Source organism: Papio anubis, chromosome 18 (assembly GCF_008728515.1).
Source record: "Papio anubis isolate 15944 chromosome 18, Panubis1.0, whole genome shotgun sequence".
NCBI lineage: Eukaryota > Metazoa > Chordata > Mammalia > Primates > Cercopithecidae > Papio > Papio anubis.
Window position 1 is genome coordinate 1,479,214 of NC_044993.1, and position 20,639 is coordinate 1,499,852.

Consider the following 20,639-nt stretch of genomic DNA (forward strand, 5'->3'; position numbering starts at 1 on the left):
GTGGGGGAACAGCACGGGGTGGGGGAACAGCACAGGGTGGGGGAACAGCAGAGAGGGGAACAGCATGGGGGGAATAGCACCTGGGGGAAAAAGGGAACAGCATGGTAGGGGGAACAGCATGGGGGAGGGGGAACAGCATAGGGGAGGGAACAGCACAGGGTGGGGGAACAGCACGGGGGAACATCACAGGGGCAGGGAACAGCATGGGGGAGGAAACACGGTGTTTGTGCTCAGAAGACCTTAGCAGGCGGTCCCTGACCCATAATGGCCTGAGGCTTTCTCACCTGAGGATGGGGCTGGGACCCCTGGAGACACCACAGGGTCTCAGCAGTCCTCTGAAACCATGCAGGAGCCCCAGAGCCTGGCGTCAGGGGTCATCGTCATGGCAGAACCTGATCTCATAGCAGGGGAAGGCCGGGCTTGGGGAGCTGAGTCAGGCTACTCTCCCTTTAGTTTTCACAGCACGGGGGAGGGAACAGCATGGCGGTGGGGGAACAGCGCGGAGTAGGGGGTAACAGCGGTGGGGGGAACAATGAGGTTGGCCTCAGGCCATATATCCATCTATCCATCCAGCCATCCATGCATCCACCCACCCACCCACCCATCCACCCACCCATCCATCTATCCATCCATCCATCTATCCATCCATCCATCCATCCATCCATTCATCCACCTGTCCATCATCCACCCACCCACCTAATCATCCATCCATCCACCCATCCACCCACCCTCCCATCCATCCACCCACCCTCCCTCCCTCCCATCCATCCATCCACTCACCCACCGAATCATCCTCCATCCACCACTCCATCCATCCATCCATCCACCATTCCACCACCACCCTCCATGTCCATCCATCCACCATCCATCCATCCATCCATTCCTTCCCACTCATTCATTCATCCATTCCATCCACCACTCATCCATCCACCACATCCTATCCATCCATCCATGTATCCATCCATCCATCCACCACCATCCATCTATCCACCATTCCATTCCATCCATCTATCCATCTACCCATCCATTCATCCATCCCGCCCGTCCGTTTCGTCATCCATTCGTCCATCCCTCCTTCCCTCATCCATCCATCCATCCACCACCACCATGTCCTTCCATCCATCCATTTGTCAGTCCATCTTTTCACTGTCTGTCCATCTACCCCATCTACCACCACCATCCATCTACCCATGCATCCACCATCATCTTCCATCCATCCATCCATCCATCCATCCATCCACCCTCTCCATTACCATTTGTTCATCCATCCCATCAGCCACCCACTCATCCATCCTTGTACATCTGTCCATTTCGTCACACAGTTTGTCTTCCCGTCTGTCCCTTGTCAAATCGTCCGTCTACTTCCATCCACTTGTCTACCACCTTCCCATGTCCCTTCCCTTCCTTCCTTCCTTCCATCCATCCATCCATCCATCCATCCATCCATCCATCCATCCATCCATCCTCTCAGCCACTCACCCATTCATTAATCCATCCAACTATCCACCCACCCACTCATCCATCCACCCATACATCTATCCAGCCATCCACCTGGTTATCCTCCCATCCATCCACCCTTCCATCCATCCACCATCCATCCACCCATCCATCCCTATCCATCCATCCATCCATTCCATCCATCTACCACCACCTTCCCTCTCCACTCATCCATTCCACCTATCCATCCATCCATCCATCCATTAATCCATCCACTCATCCATCCACCACCACCTTCCACCCTCCTCCATCCATTCCACCACCTATCCGTCCATCCCGTCCGTCCGTCCGCTCATCGTCCGTCTGTCCATCCGCGGCCAAATCCGTCCGTCTGCCTCGCGTCTCTGATCCGTCTGTCTATCCTGCCTGACCGCCCGCCCGTCCGTCGCGGGCGTCCGCCCATCCGCCATCGATCCGCATTGTCCCCCGTTCGTCCGTCCACTTGCACCCACCCGCCCGTCCGTCTGATCAGAATCCGCCTCAGTACGTCCATCCATCCATCCATCTACCCATCCATCTACCCATCCATCCATCCACCTACCCCTCCACCATGAGTGTTTCTGTATCTGACTATAAATTCTGAAGCTGGCTGGGCCCCTCGGGTCCCTTCCTGCAGCCCCGGGTGTGGCAGAGGTGGGAGCAGTTGCTACATCAGGGAAGCGACCTGCCCCAGGTCACACAGCAAGTCGGTGCCAGAGTCCATACTCCTGACTTGGCTGGGGACTTGGGCACTCAGTTTTCTCCCTGGGTGCTCACCCCCCACTGTCCAGAGGTGGAGGACTGAGGGGGATGCCACCCTGGCCCCATTCACCCCTGCCTGTGAGCGAGCCCCAGGCCTGTGGAGGCTGCGGGGAGGGTCACAGGGTCGCATCTGCACCCCTCCCCCTTCTCCTTCTACAAAGAGAGAAGAAAAACCGGCAGCAGCTGGGGCGATCCGGGGCAGGAGGCGACGTCCTCCTCAGGGAGGGGTCGGGGAGAGAACTGGGACCTATCAGCCAAGAGCCACAGGGGCCCACTGAAACGCAAAAATATTTAGACAATAAATGAAGTATCGGAAAGGCGTGCATATCTTGAAGAAATCAATCATCTTGTACGGTGTGTCTGGACACTCGGCGCCAAGGCGGAGATAGCGCCTCGCTGGGGAGATAAGGGTTAATCAAGGATTTAATTCTGCAGGAGATAAAGCAGAGGAGGGAAGAGTGGAGCGGGGGCTCCTTCCTCCCCGGGCTCCCTGCAGAGCCTCAGCGGCTCCTCTGGCCTTCGCTCCCCTTGTGCCCCCAGACGTTATCTCCCCACTTGGGAGGGTTTCTAACCCTGCGCCCGTCTCCCCAGGATGGCCTGTGCCCCAGGCCAGAGCAGGACTAAATGTGGAGGCAGGAGGGCAGGCAGGGAGGGGTGACTGCAGCCAGGGCAAAGGGCAGCCCGTGGGGATGACTCCCGGGCGGGTGCCAGCCCCTCAGCCCCATCATTAAGGAGTCTGCGAGGGTCTCCGGGGATGGGCAGATGCGGGTTCTAGTTCTCCCTCTGCTGTTTGATCCTGGGTACCTGGGCAATTGACTTAGTGTCTTGGAGCCTCAGTTTTCTCATCTGTCAAATGGAGTGGCAGGACCCACCTCGTAGGATGCAGGGAGGAGGAAGTGAGGCTGGGCCTGTGGTGTGTCTGGAACTCACAGAGCCCTCTAATCTCAGCCCCTACGGCCTTCGCCCCTGGTGTCTACCTATGGGTTTTCTTGACACTTTGAGAGTTCAGAGATGAGAGCCACGGAGCTCCCAGCCCATCCGTTCCTTCCTCCTGGCAACCATAAACGCCTGCCAACATCCCCACATCCCAGCACTCCAGAAGGATCGACTGCCACTTGCACACGTACAGTGATGAGGAGCTCACGCCCCACAGAGCCAGGTCTGAACACCGTGGCTTCCTTCCTGTGGTGGAGCTGAAATGTGGCTCCTTCCATGGAGAAAACTGACCACCACTGAGCTTCCACTGCTATTCTTCCACCTCCCTGCTCCAGGCCACGGGGCCAGGGAGCCACCCCTCCTGCCGGGCTGCCGGCCGCAGCGCCCACTGAGCCATGCCCTGTGTCAAACACCACTCCTGAACATCTCACGTGACCTGCCCAGCTGCCCTGCCTGGCAGGCAGGGGTGCCATGGGCTTCCCTGCTTCACAGACAAGCTTGCAGCCCTGCCCATGCCCCTTCTCAGGGTCTGCAGGCTCAGACGTAAAAGGAAGCTTTAGGCGCCCCTGTGTCTCACCCAAGGTCCCAAAGGCTGAGGCAGTGGAGGCTCACAGCGGGCAGGGGCCTGCCTGCAAGGAAATGGCATAAAGGCAGGAGACTCCAGGGCCTAGCAAAGGGGGACGCCCTCTGTCCTGGGCCAGCTTCCCAAGGAATCCCTGAGCGATCTGGGACACGCATCTGCCCGTTGAGCGGCAAAAGGCTGTGTGAACGACCCGGGAGGCCCCAGACCCTATGCCGCCCATGACGTGGCCCCACGCGTACTTACAGGTTTCTATATATCAGTGCCCTTTCTTAGCTGAGACGTGTTTTAAAAGAAACTGTTATACCATCTTCGGAGGAAACCGTACTGACTTGTCGTAAGTCGGAGGTGGCCCCAGAAGTACATCCAAGACAAACCACACAGGCATTCGTGTCTAGCAGCAAGGGGCTGCCTTGGAAGCCTCTGCCAGGCAGGGGCTATCACCAAGGAGGTGAGCACTCGTGCCGAGGCCATGGAGACCACGGGCCTGATGGCTGTGCCTATTGTCAGAAGGGTCTGCGGGGACAGACGCAGAACTACCCTCTCGCCCTCTGCTGCAGCGTCCTCACCGTCCCAGTACCCCCAAGGCCTGGGCCACTGCTTTGCTCCTCCCTCCACTTGAATGCTCTTCTCCCCTGTCCCAATGCCCAGTCATCTGTCAAGGTCCTGCTTAAAGAACCCCTCCTCCAGGAAGTCCTCCCTGAGGCACCAAAGGCCCAATATCACCTCCTACAGGAAGCCCTCCATGGGCCCCCAGGCAGTGAATCCCTCCCTGCCCTCCAGGTCCCAGTGTCTCAGGCCCAAATCTTCCCACAGGCTCTACACACAGTGGCCAGAGCTCCTGGGCTGGCGTCTAAGCTGGGCCTGTCCCCTGGGTCGGTGTTGCCCTGTATCGGGTGGGTGGGCAGGGGCGGGGGTGGGGGCTGCTTACCGGCTCCACCTGCCCGGGCGACGAGGCTCCGGTCTGGACACTCCCGTGGAACGGGCCCCAGGACAGGCCCATGGCGAGGCTGAGTCGGGCCCGTACACGCCTCTGCCCATCCTGCACCACCGGCTCCAGCTCGTCTGCAGGGAGACATCGCAGGCATGAGGCGTGCCCGGTCTGGGCCTGTCCAGCCCACCTCCCGCCAGGGTTGGCCCAAAGGGCAGTGGAGCGTGGCAGTCCTGGGGGCCTGGGCTGAGTGGCAGGGGCCGGCAGGTGCTGGGTCCCGGGGGCCTGGGCAGCCCTGCAGCATGATCTCTAGGGCACTGTGGGGTATAGCGACGCAGCCGGGAGGATGCCTGCGGCTGGGTTGTGAGCCCTGCGATGGTCGTTCTCCAGGGCAAGGGCTGCAGGTTAGACAGGGCCCACAGAGCCCGGCCGCACGGTGCAATGCTGGCATGAGTTTGTGTCATGGCTGACGAGTGGCCCCCAAAAGATACACCAGCCTGCAGTCTACGAACATGCTCATATTTAGAAAAAGGGTCTTTGCAAATGTAATTAGATTAAGGCTATTGAGATCAATGGGATTATCAGGTGGGTCCTAAAACCAATGACAAGTATCTTTCTAAGACACACAGAAAAGGAGACAGGAAAGACCATGAGAAGATGGAGGTGGAGATGGGAGGCAGCCATGAGGGCTGCCTGAAGCCCCCAGAAGCTGCGAGTGGCAGGAGGGGGCCCCTGGAAGGAGGCTGGCCCTGCCGACACTTGGACTTGGGACTTGGAGCCTCCAGACTGTGAGAGGACACACATCCGCCGTCTGAACTTAGCACGCAGCCCAGGACACACACACACCTGGCCCTCACTCGCCCCCTGGAGTCTCAGCCTCCTCGGTGGACAACAGGGACGTGGCTCCTTCCGGGCCACACACCCTCTGCCCAGGAAGGCCGGGTCACCTCTACCTCTCCCGTGGCCAGGGCTGCCTGGGCCCACGGAGGCCTCACGTGGCCTCACCTGGTCCCCTGGCCGCAGTGCTGTGGCGGCCCCACTTCCTGGAGCCCCGATTGGGCAGGCTGTGGCCTTAATGGGCCTGATGATCAGATAGCTGCTTGCCTAATGGCAGAGATAACATGTAAATATGCCGGGAGGCCCTGCTAAAACGTTTTAACTGGGTCTTTGTCTTCCCCAGGGCAGATAAGATGGCAGCGAACCAGGACTGAGAGGCCGAGGAGGCCTGCGTCCCTTTATCAGCCCCCAGGAGGGGACGAGCGGACTGGGGGCAGCAGGAGCGGCTCTGCCGTCTCAGCTTCGTGGCTGCCAGCCCACCCAGAATGCCTGGGTCCCGGCCCAGGGCTCTGACCACTGGGCCTCCCTCCTCCCTGCCCCTGCCCCTGCAGGGCGTGGCACCAAGAGGGTGACCAGTGTGAGCTGGGTCCCAGCATCCCATTCACATGGGCCAGCCAGCACCACACGGCCCTACGGGGTCATCCCCCTGTACAGACGAGGACATTGAGGCCCCTAGAGGCTATGCGGCTAGCAGCAGGGCACTGGGGTCCAAAGCCCTAGGCCTGGCTCCAGGGGCACCCTGTGTGTGACAGTGGTGGGGGGCCTGGCCCCTCATGTCCTGGCTGCACCTGCGTCTCTGGCCCCTACCTGGTCAGGCCTCAGGGGTGGACATGGGAGAGAAGAGACTCCCCAGAGGGGAGCTCCCAGTGTGTGCTCATCCGTCCCTCTGTCTGTCCAGTCTCTGGTGGGTCCTGAGTGCCACCCCTCAGTCAGGGCTGGGGCCACAGGGAAGCATGTGGAATCCCATCCGGACCGTCAGAAACACTCGCAGCTTTGTGGGTGGGGCCCTGCGTGCGGGCCTCTGTTCTGGCGGGGCAGGGCGGGGTGGGGGGCAGAGGACCCTTGTCTGAGAAGCCCCTGAGGGCACATCTGGACCCATGAGTGCTGTGACTTCCTTTCAGAGAGGGAAGGGGTCGCATGCCTTCCCCTCAGGTTCCAGAACATTCCTGACCAGAGTCCCTGGGCCTGCTGGGCACGGAGCCCCCACTGGGCGCCCCTGCTGTTCCTGAGACACTGCCGTGCACCTGGAGCTGGTGCCCACCTTTCCAAGGGTAGGAGGAGCTTGGGCCTGCAGTGTCCACACCTGCCACATGTCACACCTCAAGGGTGTTGAGGTCCCTGTCCTGGTGGCCCTGGGCTCTCGCTTGCCCCCTGCCCTCATGGGGAAGGGGGAGGGCAGAACTGGTGCCCACCCTACCCGGTCCACGCTGCACCCACAGGCAAACGGTCCTGCTCCCTAATCGGAGCTCCAGGGCCAGCTGGCCGAGCCTCCCAGATAAGAGCGTGGCTGGCATTTCCCGTGGCGGCCGCCCCTTCTGGGTATCACGCACCGCCAGAGAGGGCTGGCTCCGATAAAGGTGGCCGTTCCGCTCGCCCAGGGGCAGAACCCACCACTCAGGGATGGCCGGGGGCTGGGCGAGGGGCCTCCAGGGAGTCCAGGGATCGGAGGCGTGTGGGGCTGGGGACCAGGGCGATGGTCACCACGACAACCCATCTCCCTGGACCAGGGTTCAGGTTGCGTCTCCAAGGGGCTGTGCATGGGAAAGGTGCCTCTTGGGGGTGGATGCAGGGCCACGAAGGTGCCTGGATTGGTAAGGGGAGCATGGCTGATCTTAGCCCCAGCTCACCCCAGGTGCCCTTGTGCAGCTTACAACCTGTGCAACTGAACATGGAGGCCGTGGTGGTTCGCAACACTCATCTGCTCACGTAACCTATTTCCAGCCCCCTGTTCCTGCAGAGACCCTCTCCCAACCAGAAACAAAATCGCATTGGAAAGTGGGGGTGGGTGAGGCTCCTACTCCTGGCAGATGGGGTGCCTCCTGAGGACTTGACTCAAGGCTGAGAATGGATAGAAATGTCCGTGAGTGAGGGTGAGAGGCCTGGGACTGGGGGCCAGGGGATGCTGAGCTGGGTGGGAATGGGCGGGAAGACACAGGCAGATGTTTTTTTAAATGGTCTGTAAAATGGCTGGGGGATCCAGACAGTGGCAGCCATGGAGATGGCCAGCACCCAACCCCACCACCAGGAAGCCCAGGGCCCAGCGAGGCTGAGGAGTGCCCAAGCCATACTGGGAGCTCTGGCTGGAGGTGGGACCAGAACCCATGGTGAGCTCTGTGCTTGTCCCACCACAAAACCCTGTGGGGAACCCGGGGCAGCAACAGGCAAGCCACAGTCTTGGCCTTGGGGCTCCCAGAAAACACAGGCAGTGGCCGGACACCCCCATGGCACCAACAGCTCTGCGGGCAGGCCAGTCAGGGTGGGCTTCCAGGGGGAGGTGTCCTTCCCTGCCAGCCTCCTGTGACAGGTCTCTCTGCTGCCTCTTCTCCAGCTCCAGAGCAACTGGGGTGAGCCCAGCAGAGATGCCAGCTCCAGCCAGGTCGTCTCTGCAGATGAAGAATGGGGACACCAGCTGCGGCTCCCAAATCGCCACGAACCCAACATGAGTGCCCGCCCCACGGACTGAGCCTCAGCCGGGCCCAGCAGGACTTGCGGGGATTCTTCCCAGCTGCTCTGAAGTTACTCCTCCCAACACACGTTGGGGAGACAGCTCCAAAAGGTTCTGTCTCTGGCCCAAGGGTAGGCAGCGGGGGGGGGTGGGTTAGAACCAGAACCCCAGGGGTCTTCTGAGCTGGGGTGGGAGGGAGCGGCTGGTGGCCCCGTGGCTGACTCTTCCGGCTGTGGCCTCAGTTTCCCCATCTCTAGACGGGTCTCCTGAGGAGGGGGCGGGCCCGAAGCCGCATAGGTGAGCCCCGCAGGGGGCATGGGGCCGCCACTATAGGCACAGCACTGGGACAAGGATTAATTTATTCAGGCAAACAGGACTGCACACGCCATCTCCAGAACAAACACGCCGTGCTGGGATTCAATTTCACCCCCAAGCATCTGCGAGGAACCAAATGAGAAGTTCCAGCCATTGCATATTTATATGATTGAAACGTCCACATGGGTCTTAAAACCCTCCGGTGACACTCGCGGGGATGGAAGCAGTGGGGGGCTGAGGACCAGGCAGAGCTCAGCGCTGCCGGCTGGGCCAACCCCACACAGTGGGGAGCCTGGCTGAGGGGAGCCTAGTGGGTCTGGCCAGGGTCCAGGGCCTTTTGGGGGTGCCTGGGGAGGGAGGGCTGGGGTCTGGAATCCACAGGCCTGGGGCCAATCCTGCCTCTGCCCAGCTCGCCAGTGGTTGTGTGTGCTCTGAGTCTCGGTTTACCCTTACGGAGAAGGGGGTGCCCCCATGATGTTCCCCTGGGCTCATGCCATGAGGGTAGGGGTGTGTCTGCCGGTGCAGCCAGCACTGTTCTCTCTCCCAGCTGCCCGGATGGGCTGAGAAGCTGCACCAGGTGGGCATCCTAAGGCCTGGGGCCCAGCCCAGGGCTGCCCCCTGGGATTTGGCCTCCACCCTTGAGCTCTGGCTCTGCCGCAGAGGCCCTAGAGGTCCCTGTGGCCTCCCTCAACAACGTGGCCAACATGCCCAGCACAGGCACCGCGGCCCCCTCCTGACACACACGTGGCAGCAAGCCTGTGGAGGAGCGTCTGCTCCCATCCCACAGGCCCAGAGACTCCAGCAACCAGCTGGGGGTCACACAGCAGGGAAGGCAGTTGCCCCCGAGACCAGACTTCGAAGCTGCTCTCTGGCAGAGGATCCAGGGCTCCACCCAGGACCATCTGCCTCCTGAACCGACGCTGCTCAGCCACCCGCCTCCCCAGGCCTGTTTCCCCACCTGAACCACGGCCCTGGCAGGCTGGCTCGCAGCTCTGACTTGAGGAGGCAGGTGAAGGCGTCACCCTGTGGGTCTGTGGACATCCGGGAACCGGGGCCCCTCCTGCACACAGCTGGCCTTCCCGCCTTCCAGGGGCCAGCTTCTGTTTGTGCCTAATGGCTGGTAGCCTCTGGAGCGCAAAGTCCGGCCACCCCCGACGGTGGGCTCTGTGGTTGGTGCCCACTGTGGGGTCACCCCAGCACCCACTTATCTAATCAACCCCATCGCTCCGCCCTGTCCCGCCCTGTGGCTCCCACAGGCCAGCTGGGCCCGGCTTTGTTGGGAGCGGCCCTGTCTCAGGGATCATGCTGTTTGCTTTTGATAAAAGTCACAAAAAAGGAACGAAAAAGGAGCTTCCCTCCCCCAGGCTGGCGGGGTTCCGGAAGTCTCTGTGGGTCAGCAGGTGAGGCTGGTGCACAGAGCAGGTGGGTCCTGAGAACACATCCTGCGCAGACACAGAAACAGAGGCCAGAGGGGCGAGCGGCTCCCCAAGGTCACACGGGAGGCAGACCAGGCTGGCCGAGGGTCGACTGCGTGGGGCGGGGCAAGTCGGCCCCTCTGTCCACCACGACGCGCCACGTTCGGATCCGCTTGCTGGTCACGTGTTTGGCTCCCACGCAGGCCAACTGCGGAGTCCATTTAACAGGGGCGAGGGGACCTGCCCACGGTCACCAGCTCCAAAGTCAGACCCTCCTGGATGGAAAAGCCTGTAATCTGGGTGGCAGCTGAGGCCCCAGGACAAGAGACAGGTGACAGAAGGGGAGTGGAGGCTAAGCAGCTCCTCCCCCGCCCTGTGACCTCCACGCAGGGTCTGTGTCCCCTCTGTAGCCTCAGCGGCAGGCCCTGGCCCTGTGTGCTGCAGCCGCCTACGGGAGGCAGAGGCCTGGTTCCCAGGATTCACCAACCACGGCCCACGGCGGGCACCGAAGGCCACGTCTGGGAGAGGTTCTGAGTGAGCCTTGGGATGGGCCTGTGCCAAGGAGAGGCCAGGGGAGCCCACGTGGAGCCAAAGGCCTGTGGTTGGACTCTGTGGCCTTTTCTGTGGCCACAGAAGCCTCTTGGGCAGTGAAAAGCGTGGTCCTGTGTGGATATCATGGCCTCCCTCACATGTGATCCTCCCAAGATCTGGCTGGGAACAAACGCAGGCCTGGTGAGAAATGGATGGGGGACAAGGCTGGGGGTCCAACAACAACTTTCCTTTTCTTTCTTTTTTGTTTTGAGACAGAGTCTTGCTCTGTCACCCAGCCTGGAGTGCAGTGGTGTGATCTTGGCTCACTGCAGCCTCCGCCTCCCGGTTTCAAGCGATTCTTTCATCTCAGCCTCCTGAGTAGCTGGGAGTACAGGTGCATGCCACCACACCCGGCTAATTTTTGTATTTTTAGTAAAGAAGGGGTTTCGCCATGTTGGCCAGGCTTGTCTTGAACTCCTGACCTCAAACGATCTGCCTACCTCAGCCTCCCAAAGTACTGGGCTTACAGGTGTGAACCACCGTGCCCGGCCCACCAGCAACTTCTTGACACATCCTCGACCCACTGGGCCCCTTACTGTGGCCCCCTTTTTAGGTTCCTGCTTACAGATAGGGCAACCAAGGCTCAGAGGAGGGAGTGGCTACTGGAGGCCCCCGAGTGGAGCCCAGGATGGGCTGGGCAAGGGTGTCCTCCCAGGCAGGCGGTGGGGCTGGCCCATCTGCAGAGGGGCCTCACAAGGGTCCCTTGTGAGCGTCCAAACGCCTGGGTGCACGGGCAAGGTCAAGGTGCACTGTGGGCAGCTGGCTGTCTGCAGGGGGCCTTTCCCACAGCCACATGGGCCCCGCAGGGCTGCCACTTCTCCCCAAGGCCCACATCTGCCAGAGCTGGATGGCATCTCCCATGGGGGCTGGTGTTCCCAGGCCTGTAGAACCCACAAGACCCAGCCCACCCTTTGGACAGAGGCTGGGCATCGTCCTCTGAGCCGTACCCCATTCAGCCATCCTGCCAGGGCATGGAGAAGGCTGACACACCCAGGCAGCCCAGGTCTGGGACCAGGAGACCAGATCTATGCGGCACTAGTCAGTCAGTGTGTTCCCTGGATCAAGCCACACCTGAATGCCAAGTCAAGAAACACAAAGGGGCCCAGGCTTGACTCCAGCCCTGGCTGGGTCACTGATGGCCATGGCACCTCTGGGCAGGCCTCAGCTCCCCACCTCTGAGCTCTGGAGGCTGGGACATGGTGCTGAGGGGACGAGGCCAAGAGCTCGGGGGATGATGGGGGCTGTTTCTCCTGTTCTTGTCTGTGAAAAGCAAGGCCCGAGAAGCTGGGGGCCACGTGGGAGGTTACACAGCCAGCAAGTGGCATGGGAGAGTCAAGCCCAGGTCCTTCTGATCACAAACCCATGACTGCAGCCCAGGCCATACCCCCACCTGCAGTGAGTCCCACCCACTGGGCAGTGGGCCCTCCGTGAAGTCCATTCCCTGTTCACAGACAGGAGCCACCAAGCAGAGTGGGCAGAAGGCCACCTGGAAAGGTCAGCAGGACCACAGCCCTCACTCGTGGCGGTGGCCCTGGCTGTGGCACTCGGGACAGCCGAGATGGAAGGAACAACGTGACATGGGCTAGTGAGAAGGGAGACGGAGCCGCCGGATGAGACACAGAGACGGAGCCGCAGGCGGATGAGACGCGGGTGATGGGATCAATGGATGCACCAAAGCTCAGAGGCAAAGCCACTCAGGGCTCTGCAGATTAGCCCGGGTCTTGGGGGCCTGATGAGGGTTCCCACCCTGCCTCTCCCTGGGTCCAGGTCCTGGCAGCAGGGCTGAGTCTGGGAGAGGCAACAGAGGAGCCTGGGAGCTGCATGCCCAGGATGGGTAGAAAAATGAATCAGCTTTGCTGCTGAAAAACCAGATATCACATACGTCTGGGCCCTCCGGCCATGCTGGGGAAATGGCTGTGCTCCTCAGAGCTGTGGCCTGTGCACACCCAGTGATGGCTACCGCCCTGTGGACGCACACTCAGTGCACAGCCTGCCCTGCGCGCCCGCTCTGGGGCAGCCTCTTGGCCAGCCCCCATTCAGTCGTTTCCGGATTATTCTGTGTAATTGCGTGCCCAGCAGTGGAACCAAGCCCCAGCACAAGACCCAGGTCCATTTCACTGAGGGGAAACAGAGGAGGGGCCTGCTCAAGGCCTCCCAGCACCCCGCCCCGGGAGACCCCAGGCCCACCACCTCCTGGGAAGCTTCCAGCTCCTCCACCCTGGTCCTCCTGCTCTGGTGCCCTCACCCCTGCCCTGGTGCCCCCCACCCCTGCCCTAGTCTCCCCACCCCCTGCTGTGGCCTCCCCGCCTCCTGCTGTGGCCTCCCCACCCCCTGCTGTGGCCTCCCCGCCTCCTGCCCTGGTGTCCTCTGCTTTCTGCCTGGCATGGCCCCTGTTGGCCTCCTGGCCATGGTGCCTGGCCTCTGCTGGGCCACAAACCTCAGAGCACCCCGGAGGCCAGTGGAGAGCCCAGGGTGGGGTTGGCCCAGAGCCCCAGGCCTCCTGGACAAGGGTTTTCTCCTCACCCCAGGCCAGAGGTTAACAAAGGGCTTCGAACGCCAGAACCTGCCTTCCTGAGACCCTGCACTCACGGGGGAGGGCTTCGGGGGGCTGGGGCTGTGAGGGGTGCCTTCCTTTGGGGTGAGGCACGTGGCCGGAAAGCCCCGTGGTGGCCCTGCCAGCAGCTGCACCTGCCGAGGCTCTCTCTCTGCTAGAGGTGGGCCTCGCACCCTGTGTGCCCACCCTCCGAGCGCCCGCCCACTCGGCATGGTGGTCTCCTTGCCAAGTCGTGCTCAGGGCCCACATCGCAGGAGGCCTGGCTGGGATCAGCAGACAGGCGGCATGGGCATCGTTCCTGGGAGCTGACGGCAGGGGGTGCTGGCTCCAGGGAATGGTAGGTGCCAGGCACGGTACTGCCTCAGGGCCAGCCCACATGGCACGGTGCCAGGACCCCAGGAAGCCATCCGTGCGGAGGGTGATGCCAGCCCCTCCCACCTCCTCCCTGTCTCCCAGGTCCCCAGAGTGTTCACCACCTCCTGGGGGCACCCAGGGGCAGAGGTCTTGATTTCATTAACTCTGTCTTCCTGCTAGACGGTCAGCCCCTCAGGGCCGGCTTTTGACGGCTGTGTCCCGAAGGCACTGGAACACCGGGGACCTGAGTGCCTGTGTTTGGAGGAGGACGGCACCACCTCCTGGGAGAAGACCCAGCCAGCGCACCTTGGGGAGGGACCGACCTCCTCGCCGAGGCCCTGGCCGGCTCTGGGCTACAAACGGGCAGTAAGGAGCGGCAGGCACAAGGGCCACGGCTTGGCTTGGCGCAGCCTGGGCCTGGCGTCCACTGTGGAGCAGCTGCGTCAGCCACCGGGTGAGGGAGCAGCAGGAAGGGCCGGCCACAGGTGCCGCAGCCCCCCGCTCTGCCCCGCCCACCCGCCAGCTGGTGCCTGTGAACTTCTCTTCCTATCGCCTGGAACATCGCTGCGATTATTGATTTTTTGACACAGAACAACAGCCCATCTTTATCGGGCTGAACCCTGGCCCCAGCTAATGGCAGAGCTGGGACCGCCTGGGAATAGCAAGGAAGGCAGGGTGGGGCCGAACTCCCCTGCAGGTACCTGGGGGCCCTCGTACCTGCAAGCCCAGTGGCCTGTCCTGGGGAGGGGTGTGTCTAAGGGAGGGGGCAAGGACCTGACCCTACAGGGGCAGTGGGGCAGTGCTCAGGCCCAGAACTGCCCTTTCAGAGGCCTCGAGGGCAGCTCGGAGCCAGGTCTTGCCTGTCTGAACCCCTTCCATGGTGCTCTCTTGGGGGCTGTGGTCTCAGACACCACCACCTTGGCCCCCTCTGGGGCAGCTGGACTGGCAGGCAGAGCCCCATGGTGCACAGGGGGGCCCGTGTCCCTCCATGTGTCCCCGAGGGGTCTGTGCACGGGGCCCAGCGAGGGACTCTTTCTCCGTCTCTGCCACTCTGCAGCGCCTCCCCAGGGCTGAGGAGTCTGAGGGCCACGGCCTCATGTTACCTCCAAGCTGGGAGACTGGCAGCCTCTCCGGGCTTCTGGAAGGCTAAACACCCTGGGTCCTGGGCCTTGGTCTTCCTGCCTGGGAAGTGGGGAGAGGGAGCCGATTTACCCCCAGGCCCTAGTAGTCTGGTCTTCGGGGACCCTGAGGCCTGAGAACTGGGGTGGGGGTCCCTGGCTCTCCCCAGCCCTGCCTCATCCTATCAGTGGCTGGAAACAGGATGTTAGATAAGCTGTTTACACAGGACGTATTTTCTTTACCTTATCTGTGTCCTATCGGCCTGGGCGCCCCGGCCTCTGCCCTGTTTTTCCAGGGTCTAGATGCCCCTGAAGGCCCTTTCTTCCCACCAGGCCCCTGCTCAGCCTGTTCATTTGCCCTCTGGGGGCTCCGTCTGTGCTCCATAAATGGGAGAGGGTGAGTGAGGGCCCAGGATGCTGCCCCAGCCTTGGGTGAGACCATCCTACCCAGCCTAGCAGGCACCCACCCCCACCGGGGGCAGCTGTGGACACCCAGGCAGGTGCTGATGAGGACGCTGGTGCCCACCGAGAGCGCCAGGACACTGCCACCCCCCGAGAATGGAAAAGTCCCTTCCAGAAAAGGCTGCTGCCCTGAGCCTTCACTGACCCTTCGGTCTTGTCACCTCCACAGAGGAGGTGCTAACCAGGGGAAGACTGAGGCCTCGGGAGCCCAAGGTCTGCCTGGCACCCTGAGGCTCTAACTGGGATATGGAGCCTGTGCCCCGGGGTGAGCCCAGCCCCATGTGAGTCCCAGAGGCAGAAGGTGCTTCTGTGAACTGTGAATGTGTCTCCTCTTCTAAAAGCTATGTGTGGTTTTATGGGCAGCCATAGAGAGAGCTGTCATGGCCCCAATCACCCCAACACAGATGAGAAGACCGAGGTCAGAGAGGACCTGGCCCCACAGAGAGGACCTGGCCCCACAGAGCGGACCTGGCCCCACAGAGAGGCAGCTGGCTGTGAGTCAGATACAGGCCAGGCAGGGGCTCGGGAGGGTGGGGAAGACCAGGAAGCAGGAGGAGCTCTGGAGGCAGAACAGGCCAGCTCCTCCTCAGACACAGATCCCTCCACTCAAGAACCGGGGGGCCCCCCAGACACAGCTCCCTCCCCTGTGCCTCTGCTCAGGAACCACGGGAGTCTCCACTGGCCCCTGAATCAAGCACTGTGTTACAATGGGGGTTCCTGTCCCAGGGGCGCGTGCTCATCCACCCACCCTGCCCTGCTGAGGAGCACCACCCTCACCTGCAGAAGAGACGGTACACAGCCTTCCAGTCCCGCGGGGTTGGGGGAACAACAGCTAAAGATGGGTGGGGGTGGTGACCACTCTGAGGGCAGCCCCGGATCTGCCGTTCGGCCACTGTGTGTGCAGAGCAACCCACAAACGGGCACCCACGTGGCCTCCGCTGCCCTTAGAACCATCTTCCTTCTCTGGAGGAAACGTGGCAGGACAGCAAAAATTTTAAAAAAATAAATGACTTGCCGTCTTCGACATGCTGCCCTGAGCCCGTCTATGCTGGGATGATTTTTCTGGGATAAATTCCCAGGAGCCAACTGCTGAGTCAAGGGAGGCAGCAGCTGGTGGTGCTGGGGCAGCCAGGACCGGGTGGCTTTGACCTGCGAGGTGGGGACCCTCAGCTGGGACAGGGTCGCCAAGGCCACTGCCTCCAGCAGCACCGGCTGGGGAGGGACGATGGGGCTCTGGGAGGCTGGGGGCAAGCCCGAGACCCACAGTAACTCCAGGGTGGATCCAAACAGACACCTGGGGCCAAAGCCCCTGTTCATGGCCCCAGGCCGCCCACAGGGCACAGGGACTAGGTTGGGGGACATGGAGGGGCACGCACAGAAGCATCACGCCTGTGGGGCAGAGGCGGGTCCTGAGTGTCTGGTGCCCGGGCCCTGGGCAGGGTGGGAGAGGGCGGGGGGCTGGGGTGGGAGGCGCCCTCACGAGACACAATAAACCCCGAGATAGCATCTTGCCGCATCTCAGGCCCTGCTCGGCCCTTTCGGGCAGGATATGACCAGCCCTCGAGCCGATGGCGGCCCCTTTGTCCCATCTCCGGGGACCGATCTTATCGGCTGCGTCCACGGCCGCTGTAATGGAAAAGCGCGGTGAGGAAATAAAAAGTTACATGCAGAGACAGAGGAGAGATAAATAAATAAATAAATAAATAGGGGGCGGGTGCAGCCGCCTGAGGGGTGGAGGAGCTGCTGGGAGGGTTAAACCACGGGTGGGGGCGCTTGCAGGGCTGGGGTCAGGAGGTCAGGGCTCACCGGCCTAGTCCCCACCTCGGACGAGCCATGTGAACTCACTGCGTCTCAGTTCGCTCTTTGGCCCAGGAGCCCTCCCAGGCTGGGGTTGACCCCATGGCAAACAGCAGTGCCAGGAGGGCCCCGCACCCACGCCCGCCACCTCCATCACCCACGCCCGCCATCTCCATCATCACCAGCACCGGCGGGAGGGCCCTGCACCCACGCCTGCTATCTCCATCACCAGCAGTGGTGTCTCAGTTTCCCTCCTGGGCAGGAGGAGGTGGAGAAGTCAGGCCAGTGTGGGGAGGGGCCGGCCTTAGAGACCCTGACATGTCCCCAGCTGAGGCTGTACCCCACAGGGAGGGCCTGCTGTACCTGTTGGTGACGTGAGGACACCAAGGTGTGGTCTAGGGACCCAGCACTGTGCCCAGGACCCAGCTTAGCCCAGGGTGGCCAAGATCTGAGCTGACCATGCAGACATGCTGGGAAAGAGAAACTGTGGGCCCTGCCCTGCCCCAGCAGCTCCAGGCAGCCTGAACTGTCCTGTCCCCGTCTCACAGATGAGGGACCCTGAGCCCAGAACAGGGTGCAACAGGCCCCAGGTCTGTGGTGAGAGAGGTGACACCTGGAAGCTGGGTCTGCTGTTGTACCAGCGGGAGGGCTGGTGCCAGTAACAGCAACAGTCCTAGCGAGGTGACAGCACGACCCAGAGTGACAGTGACAGCACCAGCAAGGTGACAGCGGCCAGGCCAGCAGCAGCTCTCTCTAACAGCACTGTTCCTGTGCTAGTGATGGTCACGGCGCCCACACTGGTGGCAACATGGGGCGTAGTGGTGGGAACGAGGGCAGCTGGGGCAGCAGCTGCCAGCGACATGCTTGTGGCCTGCCCAGCGCCTGCCCACTGTCCCAAGGGTCCTCCCAAGAGCGCCTTGTGGCCATCTTCCTGAGGAGGCCACCAGCTCAGGCGGGGAGCTGACTGTGTCCCCGGCCACGCGGCAGGCCCAGGAGGGGCAGGGAGGGAAGCTTCTGGGCAGCAGCCGGGGCTCCAGGGGCTCGCCCAGGTGATACTGGTGGGCCTGCCCCCGAGATGTCTGGGAGGGGCTGGTAGGGCAACGGCGGGGGCCCGGGTGGGGGCTGGTGGTGGGGGATGGCCGGGGCAGGAAGCCGGGTGGGAGGGCGGAGGAGGAAGCCAGCTTGATTAGCGCCTGCGGCCGAGATAGGCTGCCCTGGCCACAGATAGCCGCTCCCGGAAGGTGGTGAGGCCAGTGGGCAGCACGGCAGGCAGCCAGGCCCGGCCCCCGCCCCCCAACTATGGGGACGGCTAGAGACTCAGGGCTCCAGCTGCACTCCTCATGGGGTATCCACTGTCCCTCACCCTCTGCTGCCATGGGGGCGAGGAGGGGCCCGGGGAGCCCACAGGACCCTGGGGGCTGGGCCTGGAGAGACTGGATGGGTGGGCCTGGGCCCTTCCCTGGGAGGCAGGCCTGTGGACTCTGTGCCCACTCGGACCCTCCCCAGCATGGGGGTGCGGTGGCTACCTGACCTCTCCTGGCCTCAGTTTCCCATCTGTGAAGGGGACACAGTGCCCACTTCAGCCAAGCACTTTCCTGGATCTCCCTCCGTCTGCCCCTGAGCTGTCCTCCACCCAGCCAGCGGGATTCAGGGGCCACCCAGGTGGGGTCCCCCACACTGTGCACAGACCTGCCCCGTGCCCAGCCTGCTAGGCACCAGGCTCCGCCCTGTCCACGTGCCCGGTCCTGCCTGCCCCTTGGCCCCTTTGCTGCTCCCAAAGTCAGCTGGGCCGGCCCCACCCCAGGCCTCTGCACCCGGCTTCCTCTGCACCAGCCCGCATCTCCAGCGTCACCCCCACGACTGCTCTCTCCTCCTCGGCGGCTGCTCTGGAGGCCGCATCAGGGTCTGTTTTGCTCACGCTGCATCCCCCTGTCTATGGCAGGGCTGGCACACAGTTGGTGCTCAATAAATGGAAGTACAAGAGAGTGAGTGAATGCCGGCTCTGCCTGCAGTTTCGGGACCTCGAGGCCCAGGTGACTTTCCTGGGGTGGAGGCTGAAGTCAGGGCCAGGCTCAGGAGGCAGCTTCTGTATGGCCAGGGCTGGGGTGGGTGCGGGAGGTCAGCCAGGCCTCGGGGTGCTGGCAGCCTGGCCATGGGGAAGCCACAAAGGCCATGGGGGAGCTGGGGATGAAGGAAGAGGAGCCAGTCTCAGGGGCTGCAGATGGCTCTGGCCCCAACCTCAACCCTGACCAGGGGCTCTGCCCACAGGGCCTTGCATGGAGAGGCAGGCCTGGGGTCTGGTGGTGCAGGCAGGACCCGGGTGCGGCCCCCACCCAGGCCTGGGGCCAGTGCTTGGGAGAGGGGAGGGAAGGGTGTCATGGGAAGGCTCAGGGCCAGGGGCAGCCAAGGTGTCCACGCCAACCACCCAGGGTCACGCCGGCCAGAGCCTGCGACCTCTGAACTCAGTTTCCAAGATAACTACCCTCTGCCACCGCAGGCCTGACGTGATGGGGCCTCAGGCTCTGAGTTCGCTGCTGCCTCACCCCTGCGCTCACTCCAGATGGGCGGGGTGCCCCCGGCTCAGGCACTGCGCCCTCAGCCTGGGACACCGTTTCCAGACGCCCCTCACTCATTTGGGACTCAAACGTTGGCTCAGCGAGGCCAGCTCTGCCTGCCCCTCGGATACGTGGCGTTCCTACCTCGTCATGACTTGGGGTGTCTCCCTCACCAGAGAGCAGATCCTGGAGGGCCTGGGCTGTGCTGGCCTGAGCATGTCCCTCATACACACGCTGGTTGAATGAACACACCACCTCCTTCTCTTGACCGCTCCCGGGCGGGACACCCATGTTCTTTCTGGTTCCAGGGCCCATGTCCCTCCACCACACACGTCCAGGGCAGGCCCATCCCTGTCTATTCCCAGCACCTGATACACGCCTGGCCCCAATGTGCTCAGCAAACCTCCAGGGAAGGGTGTGGCTGCGAGACACACAGCCCCTCCTCGGGTTCTGGCTCCAGCTCCCCATGGCCCCTTCTGCCCTGCTGTGAAGTGGGGTGGGGTCTGGGGCTCCCTCTGGGGACCCCTCAGGTGGGCTCCTGTTCCCTAGGACAGCCAGAGGTGGTAGCTCCTGACCCAGCACTGGGTCTGGTCTATGGAGCTGACCCCAGGCTGACCCCTGCCATCCGCCAGGGTCCCCTCCCCCCCGTTAATCTAAGACTAATAGTGCTATCGGGGGCAGCGCCGGGCTGCTGATAAGGCAGAATAGCTGGAATGATTTCCCACCCACGCACGCCGGGTGGGGAGGGAGCGCCGCCGCCTATCGGCCCATCTCCCCGCTGTCCATCAGGCCGGGCCCCCGCCTCAGCCTCCTCCCGATAGCAGGCCTTGAGGTTTGCGTAGACGCTCGGCCGGCGAGATTAGTCAGATGGAGCTCGGCCCAGATAACCAGCCCGACGCCCTCACACACTTGGGTGAGGATTCCCAGCCTCAGGCAGGCCCCGTCAGGACCCTTGGGTGGGGGCCCTTTGTGGGCCTCAGGCAGGAAATAGCGGACAGAGCCCTCCTCCGGACTCACAGCAGCCGCCTGCTCCCAGCGCCGGGACGCTGCACCAGATCACTCACGGCACAGCATCTGGACGAACGGCCCCCCAAAACCCTTCAGGATACCCATTTTACAGCCAATAAAACCGAGACGGCTCCTTGCAGTCCCTGGCACTGAGCCCCGCCCTGACCCCTCTGAACCCCATCCACACCTGGGCCCGAATGCTCCAGCCACGACTGACCACTTGAACCTCAGGCCCTGAGCTAGCTGCCTGTGTACACCCAACCCCATTCTACTGTGTCCGTCA

At 62.5% G+C, this 20,639-nt stretch overlaps 1 protein-coding gene across 1 annotated transcript in view; it reads right to left on the minus strand.

Annotated features, from left to right (window-relative positions):
• Nucleotides 1–20,639, minus strand: part of ZFPM1 (zinc finger protein, FOG family member 1) — a 74,262-nt gene that overhangs the window by 13,592 nt on the left and 40,031 nt on the right. Inside the window, 1 exon segment of the mRNA XM_021932280.2 lies at nt 4,686–4,819. Coding sequence (XP_021787972.2) covers nt 4,686–4,819 — 134 coding nt within the window.